The sequence below is a fragment of the Agrilus planipennis genome, unplaced genomic scaffold (genome assembly GCF_000699045.2).
Source record: "Agrilus planipennis isolate EAB-ADULT unplaced genomic scaffold, Apla_2.0 scaffold33, whole genome shotgun sequence".
Lineage (NCBI taxonomy): Eukaryota > Metazoa > Arthropoda > Insecta > Coleoptera > Buprestidae > Agrilus > Agrilus planipennis.
This window is the reverse complement of record NW_020438896.1, coordinates 1573683-1600675: the sequence shown is the minus strand read 5'-3', so window position 1 is coordinate 1600675 and position 26993 is coordinate 1573683. Positions and strand designations below refer to the sequence as shown.

The following is a 26993-nucleotide window of genomic DNA, read 5'->3' as shown; positions in this document are numbered from 1 at the left end:
CCTACTTCAAAATTTTCTTGTACTTCTTTACGCTTCCCGTCAATCCACTGTTCCTTAGCTGCCCTACACTTCCTAATTATTTCCCATTTTATAGTCTTATATTTTTTTGCCCTTCGTCTTTCCTGTTTTTGTATTTCCGCCTTTCTTCTATTAATCCTACAATGGCATTTGTTATCCAGGGTTTCCTACTTTCGTTTTCTTTAAGACCTGGTATATCTGTAGCTGCTGACTTTAGGGACGTTTTAATGCAATTTCATTGTCTCTATATCCTCATCATTCGATTTGGAAAAATATAAAAAGTTTTCGTGAAAAACTTGCTTTATTTTCCTCGGAATTGTGACTCACACGCTTTAAGAGTTAAAACTCAATTTTGTTAAATATTAAACAATAAATAACCTCATTACTCATTACATTTTTGATTGGAATACCATTGAATCTGAACATTGTAATTTTTTTTGTGGAAAGCAGTGTGTCACATAGCTACAGAAACTCTACGTGCTACTTTTCACTTTGCGCATAATATCTATATCAGGGGTCGGCAAGTAATTTTAGGTGAAGTCCGGTTACTTTTGAAAATTGTTATTTATGAGACTGAAGAATTTCTGTTAAATCAAAATCTCAGCATCGACTGTAAAAATGACTACCATTTGCATATATGCAATGATTTAGAAAATTGACAGCTTAAAGATTTGACTATGAAAAATACGAATTCATCTAGAAAACAAAAATGGTAATATTTGTTAAAAAAACATGTGAACAGCGACTTCACTTTCATCTCTTCGGTTATTAGAGAAATCGGCGCAATTGGCTATCACGATTATTTGGGGCTACGCCTGTCGAGAAACTGTAAATTTAGCACCACTATGAATGAAATTGAGGATAAGGCGAATCTATCAAACGTACGGCGTACTTTACTCTTATGGCACTATTTTGTTGATTTATAATAGCCTGGTAATGGACATTGTATGCATTATAGGGATCTGTGATTTGGAACCCATCATCATAATATGGTCGTCAGTCCTAAGACTCGTTGGACATGCACCTTCACTCTTTCCTATCCTGCGCTAATCTTCGCATTTCCCTAAAACTAGAACAACCCATATCCTTGACTATTTGCGAACAATAATCTATACTTCTGCCTCTAATATGTCTTTGACTAGACCTTCATGCCTGAGAAAGCGTCCTACTAACCTATCTCGCCCATTTTTTATTGACTTCCATAGAGTCCTCTGTTCTCCTATTCGTTCTAATACCTCTTCATTTCTAACCTTCTCTGTCCACGATATCCTCATCATCCGCCTATAACACCACATTTCGAACGCTTCTAACCTTTTCTTTTCCGCCGCGCTCACTGTCCATGTTTCGCACCCGTACAGCGCTGTGCTCCAAACATACACCTTTTTCGAATTTCTAAATTTACCTCTGCTTTCTATCCCTACTACTCTTTCCGTCCTGACTTATCTGAGTTTCTAGATACCAAAAATCGGTCACTTCTTCTAAGTTTTCGTCTTCTATCATTGTTTCGTCGCCTTGTAAGGGCTCGTATTAGGCAATATCCTGCTGATACTTATCAGTAGGGCAGAATAAAGCGGCACCACCAAAACTAATTAGCAGTGCATTTAGTTGAGATAAGAAGGCATAGACGTTTAATTTGTGGAATTTTATATTGAACTTACAACTACACACCTTTAATTACACTTTATACATCGAACGAATCTGAATCTTAATTTGAATCTCTAATGTGAGTCTGAATGATGTGAATCTCTTCGCTTTACATGATCTGAATCTCTCTTATAAACTTAAAACTACTACTTAAATAAACTTAATTATGCAAATAAAGGGGGTGGAGTGTACGAGTCCCTTCCTAAATATTATGGATAACAAGCTTCATTGGTCATTACAAATGGGGGTAGTTCTAGTAGACACAATAGTCCCAGATTTCACCATCTGACCCAGTTTCGAGTAAAAGTTTACATTTATGGGGCAATAAAATGAATCGCTTTAAGTCTTCGATGAACCTGCACATTACAAGACATGAATTTATGACAGCCTTCTTGCTGTCAACCCTGACCAATTTGTGTACCCTTTTTACTTCAGATTTGTAACAGGGCCATTCATAACACTATTTTATGCGTAGGCACATAAGAAACCCTTCTCGAAATCGAAACAAAAGATTTCGATTCTTAAAGAAACAATTATTTCAAAAAAGCAGACGTTAAAAAGAGACTGAATTTTGAGTGAAACGAATTGATGAATAGGACCCGAACAATCATTATATTCGCTCTTTCCCTACATTTTCTTCTCTTGCATATCAGTATTTTCGTTTTACTTTTATTTATTTTCATGCAGTACTGTTTTGTCAATAGTTTAAAGCTATATCTAACTCCTCCCTGCTAGATGCTAATACTGCTATATCATCTGCAAATCTAAGCATACTAATCTTTTACCCCTGTATATCTATCCCTACGTACTGTCTTTAATAATGTTGATCGCATCTTCGATGTATAGATTAAAAAGTAGTGGTGACAGTGTGCATCCCTATCTGACTTCTTTTTGTAATTGTTAATTTTTAAACCCTGACAGTGCGAATGTAACTAACTAACTAGCTTAAAAATACGATCTCTAACCTCTTGTCCTGCATGTTTTAGAATTTCTACCTGTATCCCTACACTTGGCGCCTTATTATTCTTCCTATCTCATCTATCTCCACACTATCTTCCTTCTCTAATATATCTCCTAACTCACGGCCTGAGTATAGGTTCTCTAAGTATTCTTTCCACCTATCTGCCCTTTCCTCATTTTCTATCAAAATGACCCCTGCATCATTTCTTATATTATTACTACTGTACCCTACTTCTCTAAAATTCCTTTTAATTATATTATAAGCCTCATCGGTTTTACCTACTTCAAAATTTTCTTGTACTTCTTTACGCTTCCCGTCAATCCACTGTTCCTTAGCTGCCCTACACTTCCTAATTATTTCCCATTTTATAGTCTTATATTTTTTTGCCCTTCGTCTTTCCTGTTTTTGTATTTCCGCCTTTCTTCTATTAATCCTACAATGGCATTTGTTATCCAGGGTTTCCTACTTTCGTTTTCTTTAAGACCTGGTATATCTGTAGCTGCTGACTTTAGGGACGTTTTAATGCAATTTCATTGTCTCTATATCCTCATCATTCGATTTGGAAAAATATAAAAAGTTTTCGTGAAAAACTTGCTTTATTTTCCTCGGAATTGTGACTCACACGCTTTAAGAGTTAAAACTCAATTTTGTTAAATATTAAACAATAAATAACCTCATTACTCATTACATTTTTGATTGGAATACCATTGAATCTGAACCAAATATTATTAAACAATTTCTTAAGTTATTATCAAACAATAATTGCTACTCTCCTTTTTATGCCCAGTTAAAATATAAGGAATTTTGTGGGAATCAATTTTGAAATGTAAAACGACGAAAAAAGTGTCAAGCGAAGCTTCCTAAACGTTAACAGTAAAAGACAAATAATTTTCTCACTACTGTCTAATTTATTTAGTTATTTACTGTCTAAATAATACTAATATACTAATTAATTTCTATTTCACTGTTATATCACACACCTTATCTCTTCTTCGCTCTTCTTATTTCGCTTTGTGTTGACTAACTGACTTATCCTAACTCTCAACACCTATTTATAGGGGCTTGACTTGTTCTAGAAAGATCCAGAATGTGACGTCAAGAAAATCTTCTTTGCTACTGTGTATGTTGGATTGCCTATATGTGACATCATGTTGGATTACCTACAACATATTAATTATCTTGTTTCTAGTATTAATTTATTAATTGTTCAAGCATTCCATCAGACTGTGGATGTAAGAGCGTATTCCTCGTTTGTTTAATACCCATTAGTTCAATGATATTCTTGAAGAAATGCAATTCCAATGATACTCCTTTTTGGCAAATCCAGTTATTGACAAGCTTATCGGCAAGAATGTATGCTTCCTTTTTCGATATCGTACATGCTTTCGGTAATCCGTGTCGACCAAGATGTATCGGTTAGCAGAGTCTGTTTTATAGGGAATGATACTGCCACGTGGACTACAATTCTCTCAAATGGCACTCCCACGTTGTACTACTGAATTCGCCTTAGATCCGTTACTGGCAACGCATGTCGGGCATTTCCTATCATCGAAAGATGTGAAGGAGTAATATTGTGATAGTCTTTCAATAGATTTGTTAGTTCTCACAATAATAGGAAGTCGTTGGTTCTTAATTTCTTTTTCCAATAATGATGTATCTTTCTTTTATCTTCTTTGCCGTCTTGATTTCGCTTTATCTTCTGTTTTAATATCCTGCTGATACTTATCAGTAGGGCAGAATAAAGCGGCACCACCAAAACTAATTAGCAGTGCATTTAGTTGAGATAAGAACGCATAGACGTNATCGAAAGATGTGAAGGAGTAATATTGTGATAGTCTTTCAATAGATTTGTTAGTTCTCACAATAATAGGAAGTCGTTGGTTCTTAATTTCTTTTTCCAATAATGATGTATCTTTCTTTTATCTTCTTTGCCGTCTTGATTTCGCTTTATCTTCTGTTTTATCTTGAATTCCCTTCTTCTGTCTTTTTTCCCATATTGATTTCTTTTCTCTATTGCATTTTTAATATCATTTATTTTGTCCTCCGTTCTCATATTTATTGCTTCCTATACTACTTTCATATCTATTTCATTTCTTCTTAAGCTGCTTTTATCACTTCTTTCATTTCTTTTTGCCCCTCTTCGATTTTCGATTTCATTGCTTCTTATTATTCTTTTATTGCTTCATGTCCTTTTTAATTAACACCGCTATTATTAATTAATTTCTATTTCACTAGTATATCACACACTTAGTCGCTTCTTCGAGACATATGACATCTAGAAAATGTGATCTTATTATATCTCTTCATTACTAACCTTTTCTATCCACGGTATGTACTTTTAATATCTTCCTCTAACAGTATACCCTCAAACGCTTTTAACCATTTCTTTTTTCAGCGTCTACGTTTCACACTATCAGGTTCTGCGTAAGTAAATCAACAGTTGGAAAATACTATTAGACAAATAACGCAAAAATTTATCATATTTTTATTTATCAAACAAATTCCAGTTACCTATCATTAATTACAAAAAACATTGCAGATCGTCATAATTTCAGCAAATAAACAATATCACCTTCTACATACGCAAGCAAAAATGAAATTTCAAATTTTTATCATTACCTAAATATAAACTATTACTAATACAGGCGTTTACTATAAAATATAAAACGATAGGTATTATAAATTCTTCTATTTACATTGTTTATCACCTTATTAAGTTTTTTAGGAAGAATAAGTTTTCATTTTGGAGCTTTGATCTTCACTCTCACACAGCCCTCGAGAAACTGACTTCCCCAAACTGAAAAACTATTCGTCCGCCCTTTCTACAAAATGCTTAGTCTAAACAAAATTACACTTTTACCATAGGCTGATGCCCGTATACAGTTTATCAGTATTGCGTTTCAAGGACAACGTGACTCACGTGTATCATTCCTAGATTTTTCTTTTTAACACAACGTGGCCCCACGTGTCTTACCTAAATTCTGCAATGTCAGTCTGACAAAAATTACCCAACGTTTTAAAATAAATAAGTATAACAAAAGTAATAATTTTATAATATAGGGAAACATTTAAACACTCCCTGATAACACTTACGCACAGTTCCTAGTCTTGAAATGTTGAATTACATTTGATGGCATCCTCCAAGTCTTCTTTCGCACATCCAAATGAGGGTCTATTTTATGCCCGGAATGTTTTATTCTCGTGAATGTCATCGTTAAAATTTAATGAACACAGAACATTGTAGATAAAAGCATTTATTTTGAAATTATATGCATCAAAAAGTTCAAATATTTAAGTAATAATTCTTAATATAGATTGTTGTAACGGGCCATGCCTTTTGAATTAGCTCTACGATGTTTTACCAGAAAATCCTTCATAATAGTTTAGGTACAAAGCAGATTGAATAAAAGAAGAAAGAAATCCAAAAAAATTTTGAATCTACAAAATATAAAAAAATTATATCGGATGCATACATATGCACGCAATTGTTAAAATCTGCTACTGATTGAAATTTTTACCCTAAGCGCATTGTAGATTTTGAATTTTTTTTTAATCGCGTTATAGATAAATACTTCGTATCTATAAATGCGTTATGGCTAAATTAAAAAGTTCATGAAGAAACATTATGACCATTACAGTGTAGCGAGCAAGAGTGTGTTTGTGTGCGATCGGACACACGTGTGCGTGAACGGCTTATCGATTCGCCGACTAGCCACGGGCGCCTTACTTCATGTGCTCCGTATTTGTAAATATGTGTGACGTACCTGCGTTCTGGGAAAGTAGTTAAACAGTTTAAAGAAAAAAGAATATATCCGGATGTTTCGAAAAGGCTCCCGAAAGTAAACAAAAGAGTATTTAAAGGAAGAGACGATCGCCGAGTGAAGTAGAAATAAATGGACCGCTGCAGAAGTGAATCCAGAAATAAATTTACAGTGATAACAGTGAAATAAATAGCACAGTGATTAGTGATATAACAACAGTAGCGTAAATAAATAGAATAATTCATAACCTAAGTTTAGTAATAATTTAATAGTGTTTTAAGTTCTTTAATAATTAGTGTAAAAAGTTAGTTTTGTTAAACCCACGAACATTACAATAGGTTTATTCATTTCTTTATTTTATTTACAATATTTATATGTTTTAATTATTTATTTTTAACAGATATTCTGAGGGCTATCTATAATTTAGTATGGAAAAAGGATCGTGCTATACAGAGTGTTTCTGAAATAAATAGCAAGCTTGCAGGTGATAGGGTACTAGAGAGAAAGTTAAGTAAGTATTTGGTGGTCCAAAAGTTCACAGTTTTCGAAAAAAAACGTATTCGAAAGAAAAGCCAAAGGCCACCCTGGCCCTAGTAGATCATGCAGGGAAATACGACATTGCATCCGTGTTGCATTTTTATGCTTATTCATTGTTTGTTATTTATTAGGTTAGATTACATGTAATTAACAATGATTATGTTACAATCAGCTTGTAGGATATAATTCTTTATTCTTTTAATGTTGCTGGCCTGTAGGTATATATGTGCTCAGCCACTGCTGTAAAAAACGAAACATCGATTTCGCAAAAGACTACTCTCAAATGACTACACACCAAATAGGGCGGAAACTTGTCTTTTTCCTTGTTACAGCGTGAAATTTTTTAAAGGAAGAGTTCCTGCCTCCTTGTCATTTGTAGCGAGTATAAGCTGTTGAGGAAAATGATTTTCTGTCGAGGGTAAATTTGTATCAGTCGGTAAAAAAGTGCTTCAAACATCAAGTTTTCTCATAGGATGATGTTTATATCCTTGATAGGCCGGAATTAACTCCACATACTTCTTTGTGTGGGATTATATGAAACAGCGCAGCATCAATCATCAGTGTACAATGCTAATAATGTGCAGAACCGTGTGATGAACACTGCAAATGAAATTCGTCAAATACCTGATATTTTTGCGAGAGTGAGATGCTTTGAAGCCTTTCTTCTGCGACGAGGTTTTAATTTCGAATTTTGTAGTTCACGTAGTTATATCTCTCTTAACTAACACACCACCAAGTTCCACATTACTAATGTCGATATAAACTACGAAGTATTCGCTGAATTGTGGATATAATAAGATTAGAACTTCAGAGAGAATAATCTTCAAGTTTTCAAATGCTTTTTGGGATTCAGGTGACCACTCGAATAAAACTTCATCTTCAGTAATTTTGTGTGGTGGTCAGCCTGTATTGGGAAATCCTTGTATGAATCTTCGATAATAGGAACCAATCCCAGAAAGCTTCTAAGTTCGTGCCGATCTTTTGGTATCGACAAACATCCATTTTGTCTGGATCAATCCTAATTCCTCCCGGTGTTTTAACATACAATAGATACTTCACTTCTCTCTTAAGTAGGGCGCATTTTTTGCGTTCAGTTTTGCGGCTGTCAATCTCTTGAAAACTTCAGTCACATTTTGAAGATTTTTAATCATAGTAACCCAAACAGATTTTCCAGTTTAGTTAACATATAATTACATACAATGTCCATGAGTCTTTCGAATACAACCGGTGCCTTGCATAATCCAAAAGACGTCATATTGAACTGCCATAGTCCATTTACAGTTGTAAAAAGTTTTTCAGATACAGTTATACTTTCCAGTATCCATTTTTCTAAACGAGAATATAGAATCATTTAGCTCCAGCTAGACTGTACTGGCTGTCGTTGATTCGAGGTAGTGGGTGACTGTTCTTCATCGTTTAGCTTCCTATAATCCACACAAAATTTCGTAGAACCATCTTTCTTGTGTACCAAGTACTTTGAGATGGTTCGTTGATCCCTTGCTTATGTATGCCTTTCTTAAGGTTACTGACTTCCTCTCGTTTTGCCCGGGGAACTCTTCTAGGTTCTTGCTTGATGGGTCTTGCTGTTCCGATGTTGATGCTGTGGTATATTAAGTTGGTACTGCCGATCTTGATCTGAGAGGACGAAGACGTGTTGAACACGGCTAAGAAGCTGTTCTAATTGCTTGACTTGACGCTTGTTGACTGTGGTTACTTGACCGTTTCACCAGTTCTATTAAAGTTGCTGAAAGTGATTCGATTTCATCTCGTCTTTTGCTCGAAGTCTTTCAAATTGACTATTCTGACGAGTATTGATAATGTCTGAAGTGTGGATTGTTCGATTAGACTGTCGCCATCAATTACTTTTGCTCTGGGAGTGACAGGATAATACTCGAACTTTCTCTACGATCACCTTACAGGCGACAAGTTTCGTCTTTGCATTTGACATTACTATCTCATGTCGATCGATGCGCATTGTAGAGGTACTAGTATTTAAGTCGATTTCATATTCTTGAAGAAGATCCAATCTAATGATAACATGATTTACTATATCAGCCACTAATACCTAACTACATAAGATTGCATTTCCAATTGTAGCTGTAGTTCAAAATCTTTGTCTCCATCAATAATTATTTACACAGCTAGTTGGTCTATAAATTCCGAAGGAGCGGAGGGTCTCGTTACTTCTTTGATTACGACTTTTCAAGTGCGTCTGATGTACCTGTTGTAGATGTTTATCCACGTACCTCATTTCTAGGGGGTTGAGAAGGTACTAGAAGTCATATTGTTGAGACTTAGGCATCCATCTGGTGCCCCCCCCTCGTAAAGCAATTATTGGTGCCGTTGCATTCTCTGAATCGGTCTAGGCATTTGCCTCAGCCGCTGCTCGAAACTGCCTCAGATAAGCGGACTACGTTTCAAGAGCTTTCCAATGATATGTGACTTCTTAAGGTTTCTCAAATGACGTCAGTTTATTTGTTATTTATTCAAAAGCTTTCTAACAATATATATAGTTTGCTAGAATTTTCGCGATCGGTAGAAACTTCCAGAAAATTGGCCGATTGAACGTTCTGGAATGTTGCCTACTCGTAACACCACTAATAAAAAGTTGTGTGGTTTTATGAAACCACGATGCAAGTGAAACTTTTCGAATTGTAGGCATTTAACTGTAAATTTTCGGAAAATTATTCGATTTACTAAAATTAAAATCGGTTTCTTATTCTTATCTATATGATTGGAAAATGGGAATGATAATGGAAAATCAATAGTACACGAGATGTCCAACTATAAATTGTAATTTCAATCTGCATATAAGAATACGGAATACTTACTAAATACAATCATTTAGATGATAAACGCATGTTAAAAACTGAGAACAATATTTATTTAAATCATTGAATCATGTTGAACTTCAGTTATTCTACCAATAATTTCATCTTCGCTTCGAGTTTCACAGTCTATAAATGTAATTGTCATGCACTTGCACGAATGAGTGAGAATATAAATGCTACACGGATAGCTCCTGCGAGCCATGGACGCCGCCATATTGGCCTTGGCTGCTTTACCGAGCGTCTTTCAATTTTACCCCTACTCCGCGGCCGGCTGTAACACGACATGCAATAGATGGACGAAAAGATTTGAGGCGATAATGCAGCTGAAGGTGTATCTACTGTTGAAAATAAAACTTCTATAAGAGTACAAAGCAAAACAACAGCCAAAAGCATTTAATTAAACGTTTTGAGGAAGCCAAAAATCACAAATTAAGTGATTTGTAAAAAGAAATCTCCAAGGGCAACTGAATGCTGCACATATAAAGTACAAACAAATTATCGTTTGCCCATTGTAAGAAGACCCCAACTTAAGTAAATATTTATAGAGTCGAAAGTTCACCGTTTTCGAGAAAAACGTAGTTGAAAGTACATGCAAATCTAATTCCGACCCTGGAGAGAAATGCAACAATGCAATGCCGTATTTAACGACCTAGTAATTATCAGCATCTGTGTTGTATTTCTTTTGAATTTTTTGCTCATGTATTATTTGTTAGATTAGATTAAGAGCGATTTAAGATGTATATGTTATAACCAACTGTAATCAGTAGTTATTTGTTCTTTTAACGTTGTAACTTTGATGTATTTAATCAAACGATGGTAGGTCAGTGTGATCATGTTAATATAACGATTAAATTCTACAGTAATCACAAGGTGCACCCTATATTTGTGAGTCATGAGCCTTAACCATATCACCGCGAAATAGCGTACAACGTTATCTCCTCTTTTGTGATAGTGTGGCAAATGTTAAAGGGGCAGTTGTTGCATTTTTATCGTTTACAACAAATACAAGCCTTACCTACTGGAAACTAATTTTCAACTGTTAGTAAATTTGTAGTAGTCAATAGTCAGTATTGATGTGTGCCGAACTTTTTTGCTCGATTCATAAATAATTTTTGTAAATGCTTTAATGCCTGTCTTTTCGAAAGGGATTCAAATTTCGAAAAATTTTGTTGCGATTACCTATTGCATCTAATTGAAACCGCCCAGTTTGCTACTTATTTAAGAAAACTGTATAATAGGTGAGTAGTCTTGTGTTTCAATTTCTACTTCCTCTAAATGCAAATATTGTCGATTATGGTTTCGGAAAGGGTAACATGCAGATAAAAATGTTCGGAATATAGCGTTTCCTTGTAAAAGAAGTCCACGNTTGAGGGTATAGCTAAATAGCTAAATATAGCTTTCTTACTGTGAAATAGGCATGCTTTTTCGCTACCTACTGCTCTGTGATACCTTTTCTTGAAACATTAATATCTCGAAAACGGTAGATTTTAGAAGTAGGAAAGGCTTTATAAAAGTTTACCTAAAATCATAACTTCAATTTAAAACCTTCATAATATACAGGATGTATAATTTAAAATACGATTTACGCGGAAGTGCTACATAGATGTCATTATTTTAATACTCAGTCACGGTATTGTCCAAATTTTCAAAATTTAAATCGAAGTGCTCCATTATTCTTAATGATATGACCATACTTTTCTAAACCAAGTTGCACAGTTGGTTGTCATTAAAAATAAAAGAGTAGTCTTTATGCAAAATGCATAGATTAGGTTAGGTTAGGAGTCCATTTGATAATTGTTTAGATTAGGGGTCACACCTCCGAATCTCATGAAATTTCAATCTTGTACCATTTTGAACAAGAAAATATGTTTGACACGATTTGAGGTTTGAAAAAAACAGCATCCTACCGTAACCTAATCAACCCTAAACTTGTCTAACAATGGTTTATTATTTTATTTGATTACTTAGAGTCATAACAACTTTACGGTAGGAAAAGGTCGAAGTGAATATTGTCATCATAGAGACAATGTTGTCTTTGCCATGTTATTTTTTGCAAAAAATGTAAATTGTTGGCTTAGGTTTTTTCACTCATTACTCATTAGTATACAATTTATTTCATTTTTTCACAAATACATTGTTTCTGTATCTTGGATTTTTCGTATGGGTAGGTCAATTTTTTTGCTATTTTCAACACATTTTCGTGCACTGAATGCCTATTGAAGTTATTACAGGTATACTGTTATTTTTCTGGAAAATTTAATTAATTTTTAGGTTGGTAGACAAGAAAATGCAATTGGATGGTATCATAGTCACCCAGGCTATGGATGCTGGCTCTCAGGAATTGATGTAAGCACCCAAATGTTAAACCAGAACTTTCAAGAACCCTTTGTAGCAATTGTTATTGATCCCGTTCGAACCATATCTGCTGGAAAAGTATGTCTGGGAGCTTTTAGAACTTATCCAAAGGTAACAATTTACAAACATTTGTGATTTAAAAATATCATTACTTAGTTTTTGTAGGGATACAAACCAGCAAATGAGGAACCATCTGAATATCAAACTATTCCATTAAATAAAATTGAAGATTTTGGAGTACATTGCAAACAGTATTATTCTCTAGATGTTTCTTATTTTAAATCAGCATTAGATAGAAGATTATTAGATTCTCTTTGGAATAAATATTGGGTGAATACCTTAAGTTCTTCAAGCTTGCTGACTAATGCAGATTACACCACTGGTCAGATATTTGATTTATCAGAAAAGTTGGAGCAGTCTGAAGTTGCTTTTGGTAAGATTTAATTTTTGTTATTTCGTTAATTTTTGAATAAAAATATTGAAAATACAATAATTAATACAGTTTAAGTAGGAAGAACACAACAATAACAAACGAATAGAAAATATATACAAAGAGACTAGTAAATAAAAGATACAAGAAACAAAATAATATAGCAACATAGATAATAATTACTGATAACTCGAGAACAGAAGAAAATGCGTGAGCAAGCTGGATTAAACTGTGTTAGACACAGGCGGAAGTTCTGGCGTACAGAATTGATAATAACTCAAAAAAAGTATTCTATTTTCGGATCAGTTAATTCTGAACAATCCATATATGAGCATTTCTCAATCTATTTCCAAGGTTTTGTTTATCTTGACAAGACCTAATCGGAACCGGAATGATTAATTACTTTCTAACTTTAGCTATCAAATCTTCAAAGTGTTTACCAGTTGTTCACAAAATTATATTTCAATTAATTTGTCTGCCTAAGTTTTTGATTTCTTTTAAAGTTGATTTTTGGTATAAATCGCATCCGGACACAAAAGCTTACGATTTTTATACAATTATAAGCTAAGCTGATTGACGAAAACTTTGGTAGATACAGCAAAACTTCTTATACAAGTTAGTTTCAGTTCTGTATTACTTAATCAGCTGTCTGTAACTTGTTTTACTTTCCTATGAACAAATCAACCAATGTAGTTTTGGTTGAAAAGGGAAATTAGTTTCATTAATTAATCTTTTGAGTAGCCTTCTGTCTGAGTTGCATAGTTTTCATCACTTTCTCGGTGATTCGCATCCCATTTAGAGATAGCTTAGTACACTGCTGTGTAAAGTTTACTTTTACAGCCTTTAGACTCATGGTTAACAGCATATTTGAAGCATTCAAACTTATTTATTTCTAGGTCGTAGTTTCATGGTTGGTGGAACTGATCCATATGAAAAGCGCACTGAAGATAAATTATCAAAGGCAACAAAGGACAGTTGTAAAACAACGATAGAAATTATTCATGGCCTTATGGCCCAAATGATTAAAGATAGGCTTTTCAATAGTGTATCTCCAAAACCATAGACTTATGCACTATTTTTTTTGTACAACATTTGGAAATGTTTGTTTATTGCTTTTCCTCTCTAATTTCATTTCTTGAGAAAAAAAAGATTAATTTAATCCCGAGTTGTGTAATGAATGAAATAAAATTTGAATTTAATAAAAAACTGGTTTCCTCTTTTATACAATTGTAATATTGACTTAAGCTCATGCGACTTACTAACCCCTTTAATTGTCGAGGATCGCAACAACTTAATTAAATTGTAAGCCGTATTTTTACAAAAACAATTCCACGAAATGCGAAAACTATGCGATCTTACACCGATATGTAGAAACTATAGGGTTATAACCATTTAAGAAATGTCAGAATACTACTTTATTTCTTTTTTTTTTCATTTATTTACATATTTTGCCTTGTTAAAGTATGGACGCAAGTAACATAGTAAATATATGTACAAGTACAAGTAAATCCAAAAGGTAATCGTAAATCATACAATGAATAGTCATAGATTTTGTTTTTAAAAACATTCACGATTTTTACTAACGATAAAAAAGAAAAAACGGTATCTATTTCGTCTCGTTTAGTTACCAAATAGTGTTGAAATCAAAATTAAGAGACAAATATTTTATTTAATCGAAAACCAAATCCAACGTTCCGCCTATTTGTGTTAGGCTTTATCAAGGTAGGTTTAGGTGTTAATATTTAATTGATTCCAATGTTGCAGATATAGGCAATGACAAAGTTAACTGTAAACGTTGATGTGTTTACCACGTGGTTTTAATTTGTTATATTTATTTTACATTCACAACTCAGTGTGNATTGATTGAAAGAGTAATTTTAACCCATCTTAAAACCTCTTTATTTAACCTTCATACATTTAATTGGTATCCCATCCTCACCTGTCACCTTACCACTTGCTATTCTACTAAACGCCTCTACTATTTCTTACATTCGAATTTCTATATATATAAAATAAAAATTCTATTAATTGCCCTCCACCACTCTGTAATGCCTTTAGCCTTTTATATTTCCTCCCTGGTCTCATCTCTTTAGTTTCCTCTTGCTCTATATACAGTCTATTTCTGTAGCTATTTAGTGCCTCCTTTTTTCCTGACATCTATCTTTCAGCCAGTTTTTTAAAAGCTCCTACATTTCTTTTTTTGAATGCGGCACGTTTCAGAAAACCTTACACCCTTATCACTCCTTATATTCGACCCGTCTCTAACCCATTTTACCATCCCTGATTCTCTCGTAGCTTTCCACATAGCGTTTCTTATTTTCCCGCAACTCGCTTCATTTCTTTCCCCCTCGTGCCCTAGCCTATCTGTCACTATAGTTCGGTAACTCTCCGCTTTATTTTATCCCAATTTCTTTTTTCCTTCAAGCACACCCATTGTTTAGCATCTTCCCCTTCGCCGATATTATCCTAATTTTTCTGCTAGTTTTATTAATCTTTTCCCGTCCTCACTTATTTCACTGTTTTCTGATTCTCTATGCTTATAATTGTTTTCCATTTCATCGATCACATTGCAAACTTGCACGTAGGTGTGTAATACTGAATAGTGCAGTGCTATAAAAACTTTACAGCTACATGATGGAGAAGTAAACATTGCCGATTTTATCAAACGTCAAAGATGAACAAATAAACATAAACAGTTTAGTACTACACGTGTTGAGATTAAAAAAATTAAATAAGTGCATCACAGGCCAAATCTTCACAGCCTACTATGAAAACATAAGCACAAATGAATTAACAAAGAATATAAGTTACTTTAACATTAATCGGTAAATGTGTATTATCTGAATAATTGTAATTTTATTAAGACTAATTTTCACACTATTGCCTTTCTGCGGGTGATTATCAAAAAAACAAGAGAAAACAAATAAATACATGGAAACAAATTAATATGTCCCAACATCTTACCATAAGCAATAGAAATTATTCGTAGCAATAACAAAGATTAAAAATAACTAGTGGACGAATTAAGTACTCAAAAATTGCAGATATGAAGAACACGAATTATTTACAAATACCAGGAGAATATTACTCTCAGCGACAAAAAAAAATAGTCGTAGGATGTTGCAAATGATGAACTTTTTAACCTAGCTTCCGTCAATCCCAAATGTCCGTGGGAAAATTGTTTACCTCGGTTTGTTCTTGTACAGGAGTACCATCTAATACATACGACAGTCTTATACGCATCCTAAGTATTGCCTAAAATTAAAGCAAAAATTTATTTGACACAAAAACATAGTACAGAATGGTTTTTTACTTTGCTAGGATTAGTGACCCTTAAAACTTGTGTTATTTGACCACTTGGAATGATAATTGTACCAGAAGGTGATAGCATCTGTAATTGGAATGTCTAAAACAAAGAGAAATTGTTATTTAACAACATTGACAACGAAACCCAAAGTTTCGAATTAACATTAGTTTACATGTATCGATGAAATATTCCAATTGTAATTAAAAAAATTAATTCATTATTTATAATACTTTACATCAAAAAACTAAATATATAAACCTTTTTACTTTCTGAAAATAATAATGTCATTATATTCACATTAGGTAATGTGTGTAAAACTGTCACTATTTTACTATAAAACATTTGTTACTTTTTGGCCGTCGTCTTAAGAAAAAGATATTGTAAATGTATGATTTAAGGCACTATAACATTACTTTAATTTCATTCGCTAAAGAAGAATAACAATATATTAATACTATTACTTCTTAACATTTCGGCGTTTCGAACAATTAAATGTATCAGATCGAAAACTTACAAAAGGATTTGAAATTCACGTTTTTTTTTAGTTTATTTTTAGCGAACGACACATTACCTTAGGAACAGCAGCTTGAAATAGAAAATCAGTCATATTGGACAAAGCGCTATTCGTAGCGGTCATGTTAATTGAAACTGTATTTGAGTCCTGTAACCTTTCTATGGCAAAAACAATCTTAAGTCCATTTTTATCGAAAGCTGTTATTACAGGCACGTGTTTTTCTAAAATAATTATAACGTTAATAAAATAAGAAAAATGAAAAAGAAAGTGGTAAATAATACAATATCCTCCTCACCATTAATGAGATTAGTATTTAAAATATCTCCCGATAAAAAGTTCGCAGTTTGATTGTTATTTAATGGCAGGGAACTGTTATTGTTTTCCAAAATAACACCAATGTCTGTATTTGACGCAGGCATAGGCATAGGATCCAAACCCCCAAGTAAATCTAGCAAATCCTGATTGTTACTACTTGGTATGGGTTGGCTTGGAATTGCAGTAGAACTTATTACATCTAATTCTGATGTATCTGATGGACCTAATAAATCTAACAAGGCATTCTGCAAAAAAACATTATTTTTACTAAAACAAGTAAAAATGAAATTAGAAATAGAATAAGCAAGAGTTTTTTTATAACGCGTAATGAAAACGGCAATTCAAAAATTTTATTCCAACAATTTCATGAAAAACAAAAGCTTTTACTCAATAGTCGATCGCAATTGATAAATGGAGGAAACAAAACAAAAATAACCAAATATTTTTAATCAACTCCAAAAATGGAAGTGGTCCTCAATTAGACAAGTTTAGATTAAAATAATAATAAATTAAGCCGAACTTTTCTTGTCATTTGAACGGGTTTTTCTATAAAAAAAAGTATTCTACCATTTGACTTCAGACCTTACATTAATATTATAATATGCAACATTTAACATAGACGTTTATAAATAATATAAAAAGTGACTCTTTTTTCTACTGTCGTTATATCAATTTCCGGTAAACCAACGATTAAGGGTACATTGCCGCTTACGTCNTTTCCTTGTAAAAGAAGTCCACGTAAAGAAACCAGCTCTACTCCAACATTCTGGAGTTCCAAAACATTTTTGAATAATAATAACGATTAATACGTCTTAAGATCCATTATTAGGTACGTAATCTGATTTATTAGTAGAGATAACAACACGAATCAAAAAACAAAATATTTGAAAAAATAATTTCGATGTTTTTTCAACTGTGGCATCCTACAGGTTGCCGCAAATTTCGTGTAAAGAATCTATTATTATTCGTTTACTTTGTATATTACCAAAATCAAAATTTAAAAAGTAATTTCAAGCACAACGTCATAACGAAAGAAGCAAGCTGCATTAAAAAGAAAGACGTCTGTGAGAAACTAACTTTGGGTTTATGTCACTTTGATGGTGCGTTATTTTTCACTCGCCGTGGAAAGATTTTGAGCAAATATTTCAGGGAAAATACTTACAACAATAAAATCGCTTCTAATGATAAATCCATAAAGAAACCAAAGGAGGCAACTCATACAAGTCATTGCAGTAAGAGGAAGTTGTATTTTTGAAGCATCTTCACATTCAATTATATCACTCTATCAAAACAAAATAGGTAATATTTAAAATAAATTAATTAATATAAACGATTTTCTAAAGACGTATACCTTATAAGAATAGTATTGAATTTCGCATTTAAATTATAAAAACATACTTCTGTAATAACCTCACTTTTCTTTCTGTGAGGGGTAAGTCCGACATTTTTTGAAAGCTCAATATGTTATTTATCAGAAATTTAATGCCTCTATTCTTATTAATAAAGCGCCAAATTAATAAAACTGTATTAATTACCAACTCAAGTAAAGGACTTCCGTTGAGAACCAACATTAAAATAGTTACAATCATTCCATATCTGTATCCCAGAAACTCCTCTTTCTCCCAGAAAGAATATAAAAACGTAAATGCCACAAAAATCAATCCTTTTCTTAAAGGTTCGTGCAATTCACGTCTTCTTCGTCGACAAAATTTATTGTATATTAAAATATGGAATAAATTTAACAGTACTCCCGTAAAATTTACCACAAACATACTAAAATCTTCTATCATGAGTGAATACTTCAACATCAAAGTCCCTCTGCAATGAAAAAAAAAAAACTTTAAATGAGCCATTGTAATTAAGTAGGTAGGTATGTAATAAGGTAAAATGTAACTATACTACATGTTTTAAAAATAAATAAGTATGCCGATTATAGTAGTGTTGTCGGCAGCATTGTTTACTGCCCCGATACTGCACTGCATACAATTTATTACTATTATAGTTCTTCCCCCTGCCCTGTCCATTTTTATTGCTCCACTATGACGTAGTGTCGGCCATGATTGTTTTCTAATTGTTGCAGTTGTCAGCCATCATTGTTTTTCCAATTGTTGTCGCATTATCACTGATGTCGGCCATTACGGTTTTTTAATAGATGTATAGAAATCAATAATTAAAATTTAAAGGAATTGTGTTAACGCGTGCATCGATCTTTCCGGAGTTTCGCGAACGTTCAAGTAGGTGTGCCATATCACTCGGCCCCAGCGATCTCCTTCGAGAACATTCCTCTCTGGAACCTTCTTTTCCTCTTTTCCTCCACTCCGTACTTTCACCGTTTGTATATATACGCCCGCTCACCACACTCGGGCCACACGCGCTCACACACACACACATACACACACACACACACACACAAAACATTCACATAAAATAAAAACCACAATCACATAATAAACAAACACATACATAGAACGGCCTGAGGTAGAAGGGTTTTAGTCGGTAGGTCCGAGGACCTCGGGTATCTGACACTACCCAGTCGTACGGACGGCTAGGTGTCTTTTGAAGATTTCCCCTCTTCCACGAAAACAAAAAAAAAAAGCACTCGGGCAGTCTCTCGTCGACTCTGGACCGCTCTAAAGTTAAATCGACTCTGTGTCATTATAAATAAATACACTATAGCTTGTAGTTCATAACTAATGGTTGTTATTTATCTTTACCTCACGATTTAACAATGGTGTCAGGAGTGGGGTAAGATAAATAACTTTGTGAAACCGAGTGAATAACTCCAACGCAAGTGTGTGCACCGAACTAAGTTCATCGCAGCAAGGTACCAACGGATCAACACGCACACTTTGCACGGGTCTACATGGGTTCTGAACTCAATGATGCCTTGAAGATCCTGGTGAGTCCCGCTGATCCGGGAACTCTGTCATACAACGAGATCCAACATAAACTGGCAGGTCACTTCGACACCACCCGCAACAAGTTTGCTGAGAGCATCAAATTTCGGAGCGTTATGCAGAAGCAAGGAGAGACCATCGCTAGCTTCACCTTAAGACTGCACCAGGCTGCAACGTTTTGCGAGTACTGCACATTCCTCGATCCCATGTTAATCGAACAAATGCTCGCAGGGTTGGAATCACGAGAAATGTGCGACGAAATTATTGCAACGAAACCAGAGAACTTCACCGCGGCATATGAGATCGCACACGCTCTCGAAGCTTTTCGCACCATTGCCGACAAACTCAAAACAGCTGTCACTAAGTCTGAATCAATTAATCGAATTGGATACGAGAAGCCTTTGTCCAGGAAAAACATTAACCAGTGACCACCACACAATAAGTCAGCTCGTCGAAAACAAGGGTCTTACAACCAGACCAGGCAGCAGCAACAAGGGCCACACCAGGCAAACTAGAGTGCATCTCAGAACAACCAATCAATATGTGCACGGTACAGTGAAGCTCACCCTCGCAACCAGTGCAGGTTCCTGAACGCCGAGTGTCCGAAGTGTGGCAACTAAGGCCACATCGGAAAAGTTGGCCGATCAAAATCGAGCAAACGTCGTGTCCGAAGAAGAGCTCCCAGCAGAGGACCTCGACGACGTGGAGTACCTCAGCAAAATTGAGGTCTTTAGATCGGTCAGTGCAGCACTTAAGCCAATGGTTGATGGGAACATAGAGGGATCCACCGTCAAAATGTAACTCGACACCGGCGCCCCCTGCTCAACCATGAGCAAATCAAAGCTAAGTATGATCAAATCAGGTTTTGTGTTACAAAAAAACGATCGTAACATCGTCAGTTACACCGGCCATCCAATCAAATGCAATGGCAAAAGTCAGTTCGCACCACCATTGGAACCACAACCAGGAACCTGAATCTCTATTTGGTTGACAATGAAATCGAATCGCTCCTTGACCGAGAGTGGATTTCGAAGTTTCTACAGAAGATCGACTTTGGGCACTTCTTCGCGAAATCCGACGTAATCCACAAGCTCTCAGACAAACAGGCTCTGACCTCGGAACAACAGAAGCAGCTCGATAACATTCTATCTCGCTACCAGGATGTGTTCAGCAATATCCTCGGGAAGGTCTCAGGTCCCCCAGCGAAGATGCACCTGAATGCTGGAGCCACACCTGTCTTCCCCGAGATCGAGACGTACCAGTTGCCCTTCGTGACTCCTACGCCAAGGAAATCGACAAGAAAATCGCATCTGGCTTCTACAAAAGAGTGGACTGCTCCGAATGGACAATTACAACACACGTCGTCGCCAAGAAGAACTGCAAGTTGAGGATCACAGGCAACTATAGGCCTACTCTAAACCCGCGGATCATTATCGATGAATATCCGATTCCCAAGGTGGAACACCTGTTCAACCAAATGCGCAGTGCCACTCTCTTCTGCCAGCTAGACATCATCGACGCGTACACTCATCTCGAGGTTGATGATGAGTTCAGTCACGCGCTCACGCTGAACACCCCAACTCATGGTCTGATCCGTTCAACACTAGTAGTCTATGGATCAGCTAACATTCCCGCTATCTGGCATGGCAGCAGTGAATGGAAACGGTTCTGCAGGATCTCCTAAACGTCATAAGTTTTTTTGACGACAGTATAGTTTTTGCTGATAGTTTTGAGAACGGTTTCTGGAACGGTTTCGGCAACACAACCGCAAGCTCAATCTAGCCAAATGCGTTTTCGCTCAAACATCTTTGGAAGCCCTTGGACACAAAATCGATGCGTCAGGCATCCACAAGTCTGATGCACACATCCGAGCTGTACGTGATGCGCCGAAACCAACCATACCAGAAGAAGTCCAACTGTTTCTAGGTAAAGCAACCTATTACAGCTCGTTCATCCCTGATTTGTCCACCAAAGACAGACCACTCAGGGACATGCTGCTCAAGGAGTTAATGTTTCCTCAGCTCCACAATTATTTCTAATTTTCCCTATTCTGATGGGTTTTTACTCAATAATTCATTTCTTCTATTAGACATATTTTTGACCTTCTCTTGTCATCCATCCCCATTACATTCTTTAAATATCTACCAGCACGTTACCTAACTGTGAATTCTATATCTTCTACTCCTAACTCACTTTTCCAAATATACTTTGGCGTATTTCTCGCTACCTCCAATCCCATCTTACAGTACCTTCCTTGTATATTTCGTATACTATCAATTTTCTCCCAGTCCCAAATTTCTACTCCATAAAGTGCTACGAAAAATTAGAAGAAGTGACTGATTTTAGGTATCTAGGAAGTCAGATATGTCAGGACGGAAGGAGTAGTACGGATATAAAGAAGAGGTAGCGCAGGGTCGTGTCGCCTTCAATGGAAAAGTCACTTCTATGCTCGCGAACGGTTAATTGAGATGGATAGTGGGCGCGGCAGGAAATAAGAGGTTAAAAACGTTCGAAAAGTCATGTTATAAGTGAATGAGGAGGATACCGTGCATAGAGAAGATAAGAAATGAAGAGGTATTAAAAAGGATAGGAGAAGAGAACTCTATGGAAGTCAATAAAATAGGCGGGATAGGTTAGTAGGACACCTTTTCAGGCATGAAGGTCTAGTTGAAGACATAGAGGCAGAAACGGGAGTTAGGAAGGATACAGGTAGACCTAGATTAGATGACTGTTCGCAAATAGTTAAGGTTGTTCTAGTTTTGGGGAAATGCGAATATTAGCTCAGGATAGGGAAAGAGTGGAGGTACGTCTCCAACCTGTCTAAGGACTGACGACCTTACGATGATGATAGTGCTACCGATCTTACCATCGGGTTTATTTAAAACACACGATCATCTCTTAAATCTCTTCCGGCCCTTTTAACCACTCCCCAAGTCACATTAACGGCATTTTGCACCCTTCCCGCCAGTTTTACTATATCCCTCTGTACTGGTTTTCGTTGTGTACCGGTATCGTAGATACTTAAATTCATTCACATTCCCTTAAATTTTCAACATTCATTTCTTTTTCTTTTGTTTCCATTTCTGAATACTAGCACCTTCGTCTTTTTCGCATTCACAGTTAGCTTATTTTTCTCGACATAAGTCTCTAAGTCCCCAACATGTTTTCTAAATGTTTGGTACATTCTGTCCAAACTTTTATATTATTAAACGTCGTCCCCCTCCCCCTACGCAGCCACATATCATCCAGATCACCAATAAAAATATCAAATAGAATTGCATTTAGAGCACATCCCTGCCTTACCCCTACGTTAGCTTCAATCAGAGTCCAAAGCGGCTTTAAAGTCTATGAATCCTGCGTAAAATATATCATTTATTAATATGTTAAGAACAAATATATGATTCCTCGTGCCAGTCTTTTTTCTGAAACCCGCTTGGCTCTTTTTTAACACATTTTCTTCTTCTATCCATTTACTCAATCTATTTGCCATTATGCTGATCAAAACCTTGTATTCTGCATCTAATAGTGAAACTCCCCGGTACTTTTCTGCCTATCATCCCCATCTTCATATGATTTGATTGATTGAAAGAGTAATTTTAACCCATCTTAAAACCTCTTTATTTAACCTTCATACATTTAATTGGTATCCCATCCTCACCTGTCACCTTACCACTTGCTATTCTACTAAACGCCTCTACTATTTCTTACATTCGAATTTCTATATATATAAAATAAAAATTCTATTAATTGCCCTCCACCACTCTGTAATGCCTTTAGCCTTTTATATTTCCTCCCTGGTCTCATCTCTTTAGTTTCCTCTTGCTCTATATACAGTCTATTTCTGTAGCTATTTAGTGCCTCCTTTTTTCCTGACATCTATCTTTCAGCCAGTTTTTTAAAAGCTCCTACATTTCTTTTTTTGAATGCGGCACGTTTCAGAAAACCTTACACCCTTATCACTCCTTATATTCGACCCGTCTCTAACCCATTTTACCATCCCTGATTCTCTCGTAGCTTTCCACATAGCGTTTCTTATTTTCCCGCAACTCGCTTCATTTCTTTCCCCCTCGTGCCCTAGCCTATCTGTCACTATAGTTCGGTAACTCTCCGCTTTATTTTATCCCAATTTCTTTTTTCCTTCAAGCACACCCATTGTTTAGCATCTTCCCCTTCGCCGATATTATCCTAATTTTTCTGCTAGTTTTATTAATCTTTTCCCGTCCTCACTTATTTCACTGTTTTCTGATTCTCTATGCTTATAATTGTTTTCCATTTCATCGATCACATTGCAAACTTGCACGTAGGTGTGTAATACTGAATAGTGCAGTGCTATAAAAACTTTACAGCTACATGATGGAGAAGTAAACATTGCCGATTTTATCAAACGTCAAAGATGAACAAATAAACATAAACAGTTTAGTACTACACGTGTTGAGATTAAAAAAATTAAATAAGTGCATCACAGGCCAAATCTTCACAGCCTACTATGAAAACATAAGCACAAATGAATTAACAAAGAATATAAGTTACTTTAACATTAATCGGTAAATGTGTATTATCTGAATAATTGTAATTTTATTAAGACTAATTTTCACACTATTGCCTTTCTGCGGGTGATTATCAAAAAAAGTCAAATAAGTCTCCAAAACTTTCGCACATACCGAAAACAGGCTATGGAAGAAGCTAGGATGCAAAGTACTTTTCCTTCAAAACAAAAGATAAAATCGTTAGTAGATGAAATTTATGTTTCTCAAAAAATGTCATAAAAATCAAAAAATAATGGGTGCAACTTCTAATGAAAATAATTTAGCTTGAACAATTCTGAGCATTTATGATTTGTTCTGGATTTGCCAATTCTTGTGAAATTGCTAATAAATGTTCAAAACATTTAATTATACACAATATACCAACTTCTTTTTACTATTTCCCGTGTATTTTACGTATAGTTTGCAAAATTCGATATTGATTTATGTATTCTGTTATGACGTGGACTCTCCAATAGACCCGCATGGCCGACAATTGCGGCGGCGCCACATACTTGTTTATGGCTTGTAAGGTAGAGGTAGCTGTGATTTACGTATATGTCTAGTAAAATTAATTACTACTGTGTCAAGATAAATAAAAATGTTAGAAGTACATTACAAATCCGCCCACAAAGGGCCATGATGGAACTCCTCTTGTACTTCTTCTTGCAATGATATCTAAACAGATTAAGCTTTCCGCAAGAAATTGACCAACTGTAAAACAACTTGCTAAAGGTCCAATGAGGGGTTTGTAAGGAGTTAATGCCGTTGTCAATTTGCATGAAATTTTCTCTAATGACTTCATAACTAAGAATAAATGCCACTGCAGCAATTAAACCGAAGAGAGAATATTCAACTTCTAAAAAATCGCTACATAAATAATCCACTTTAAAAAAATCACAACAAAAAATGTAATTTAAAACGGTATGTAAAATGTCAATTTCATGGACGTGGTGATTGAAATCAAAAGATTCAAATAGTTTCAACGAATTTTCTGTCCTCAATATAATTTCATGAGATTTATTCAGCAGTGATTAACGAAATAAAGAAGTTTTTTTGAATATACTTTTTTGGCCTCTTTTCAGCCATGTTTTAGTCGGGAGGCAATGAAATTAGTCTTTTCAGCGCATGCGCTGAAGTTTATGGGCATGCGTATAAATCAGTTGTTCAATGACAATGTCTCTTCTATCATTATCAATTTCATAATGAGCTTTCCCCATAAACATAACAAAAAATAGTATACCTACCTCGGGAAGAAACAGGGTTGTCTCAGACTGCATATCTGAAATAACCCTGTTTCTTCCCTCGATACGTAATGTACTATAGATTAAGTAAAAACAAATGAGACGGTCTCAATAGTGCTCTAGCAATGCCGCAGATTGCGTAATCAGAGCAGGCTAAAAAAAACAGGACAGGTTGAAAGCCAAATTCCTACATCTTTTTATAGGCATATATTCCGTAACTCTGTTGTTGATTTTGTTTACAATAGTTATTACGTAAAATTCAGCACGTTCAAGAAGGAACTTTTTATCATACTTAGTAATCCTTCTTGTATCAACAAAACCTTACAAAACTGACTTTTTATTAATTTGTAGTTAGAAAAGTTGCGATGGTTGTCTTTCTGCTGATTAAATTTTCTTACAAATGACTCAAGCTTATTATGAGTTTGCATAATTTTAATAGCATGTAAAAAGAATCAAATATGGCATTCGTTGATGGCACGTAGAAGTCGCTGTACACTGCTAATCATTGTCACCACAGAAAAAGAAATGTCACAAATCGCTTTACTACAACCAAAAGCTTTAACAAAAGATTAAAAAAGAAATGTTAATCAATTGGAACCCTTCCACCTACATCATTCAGGTACTGTAAATCGATGGAGTTCGTAGTAGATTTGCAATTTTTTAAGACAGCAGTCAACACCTTCATATTTAAGGAATTTGCTTCCATTAAAGTCAGCAGGATTTGTTCCTATTTCATCAATTCCTGTTTCGTCACTTTACCTTTTTTTATAACTGTCCGCAGGTAATAATTTGTTCCTGATTCGTCACCTGACTACCTGAAATAAACTAGATACCTCGAAAGTACTACTCGGAAAAATTGTTTATATAAGTATTAAATTACTTTAATCCTTCATATTTATTCCAGGTCTAGGACTAACAAAAAAAGTAAAAATTAAAAGTTAAAATAATGTTATTTTGGCGTGTTTAAAGATTTTTCCTACGTCTGCGGTGGTCAAATATATACACAAATTAAGTTTGCCTTTCAGGCTTTGTCGGACAGTAGAGGACTTAATTAATCATATTTAACAATAAAACTTAATTTTCTTAGTCTCTTGTAATGTTATATCATTTTTCAATAATTGCTTTATGACAGCTTTTACGCTATCATCTACAATGGTATACCTTTTTCCTTCTTTTTGGAGTGGACAAAATATCCAATTATTACGCCGCGGGAGTGGGGACTGCACGAAACAGGAAAAGGTGGATTCAGGTAAATTTTTATGAGGTGATGAAATAAGAAACTACCGTCAGCAGTGATGAAACAATCTACTGATACTTACTATACCCACCACTTCCATGGTCGCAACTTACAAACCTCTACGGAAGTCAGAATAGATGACTTATTAGAAATTATTATGAATTCGGATGGAATAGTGGTCATCACAAATAGCACGAGACAATTAGTGAAATAAGAAAGCTTTAAGTAATTCGATAATTATTTTTATCAAAGGTGTGTGGAACTTAGGTGGATATCAAAATAATTTCCTCATCTGCAAAACATTATCAACCTGGGCGATTTAGAATGCCCATCCTTAACAGAAATTCACGCAGTTTATGAAGCCGCTTCAGTTTGCACCCGCCACTCTTTTTACAAAATTTGAGGATTTTTCTTAATAC

At 35.0% G+C, this 26993-nt stretch overlaps 3 protein-coding genes across 4 annotated transcripts in view; 1 reads left to right on the top strand and 2 right to left on the bottom strand.

Annotated features, from left to right (window-relative positions):
• Positions 1–5853: 5853 nt before the first annotated feature.
• LOC108744509 (sugar transporter SWEET1-like) lies at positions 5854–25038 on the bottom strand. Its single transcript, XM_018480315.1, has 4 exons — positions 24708–25038; positions 18209–18491; positions 17836–17955; positions 5854–6061 (listed from the first exon to the last, which is right to left on the bottom strand). The coding sequence occupies exons 1-4, from the start codon at positions 24896–24898 to the stop codon at positions 5972–5974; spliced, it is 684 nt and encodes a 227-aa protein (XP_018335817.1). The 5' UTR covers positions 24899–25038; the 3' UTR covers positions 5854–5971.
• LOC112904039 (COP9 signalosome complex subunit 5-like) lies at positions 11939–13871 on the top strand. The gene is made up of 3 exons (XM_025973162.1): positions 11939–12218; positions 12273–12540; positions 13434–13871. The coding sequence occupies exons 1-3, from the start codon at positions 12111–12113 to the stop codon at positions 13598–13600; spliced, it is 543 nt and encodes a 180-aa protein (XP_025828947.1). The 5' UTR covers positions 11939–12110; the 3' UTR covers positions 13601–13871.
• LOC108744506 (AP-1 complex subunit gamma-1) overlaps positions 15439–26993 on the bottom strand; it is a 41813-nt gene continuing 30258 nt past the window's right edge. For both annotated transcript variants that reach the window (XM_025973160.1, XM_025973161.1), the window contains 4 exons: positions 16654–16918; positions 16416–16579; positions 15851–15943; positions 15439–15792 (listed from right to left, as the gene is read on the bottom strand). In XM_025973160.1, the coding sequence (XP_025828945.1) occupies positions 15691–15792; positions 15851–15943; positions 16416–16579; positions 16654–16918 (624 nt within the window). In that variant the 3' untranslated portion in view covers positions 15439–15690. The remainder of the gene's footprint in view (positions 15793–15850; positions 15944–16415; positions 16580–16653; positions 16919–26993) is intronic.

What these genes read in the sequence shown, in the direction of transcription:
- LOC112904039 (XM_025973162.1), top strand. Translation starts at nt 12,111, where the DNA reads ATGTTAAACCAGAACTTTCAAGAACCCTTTGTAGCAATTGTTATTGAT. An exon ending in CTTTTAGAACTTATCCAAAG is followed by an intron (nt 12,219 to 12,272) that starts GTAACAATTTAC and finishes TAGTTTTTGTAG; the next exon opens with GGATACAAACCAGCAAATGA. An exon ending in GCAGTCTGAAGTTGCTTTTG is followed by an intron (nt 12,541 to 13,433) that starts GTAAGATTTAAT and finishes ATTTATTTCTAG; the next exon opens with GTCGTAGTTTCATGGTTGGT.
- LOC108744509 (XM_018480315.1), bottom strand. Translation starts at nt 24,898, where the DNA reads ATGAAGTCATTAGAGAAAATTTCATGCAAATTGACAACGGCATTAACT. An exon ending in TTTGTGGGCGGATTTGTAAT is followed by an intron (nt 18,492 to 24,707) that starts GTACTTCTAACA and finishes TTTTCATTGCAG; the next exon opens with AGGGACTTTGATGTTGAAGT. An exon ending in GAAGTCCTTTACTTGAGTTG is followed by an intron (nt 17,956 to 18,208) that starts GTAATTAATACA and finishes TTGTTTTGATAG; the next exon opens with AGTGATATAATTGAATGTGA.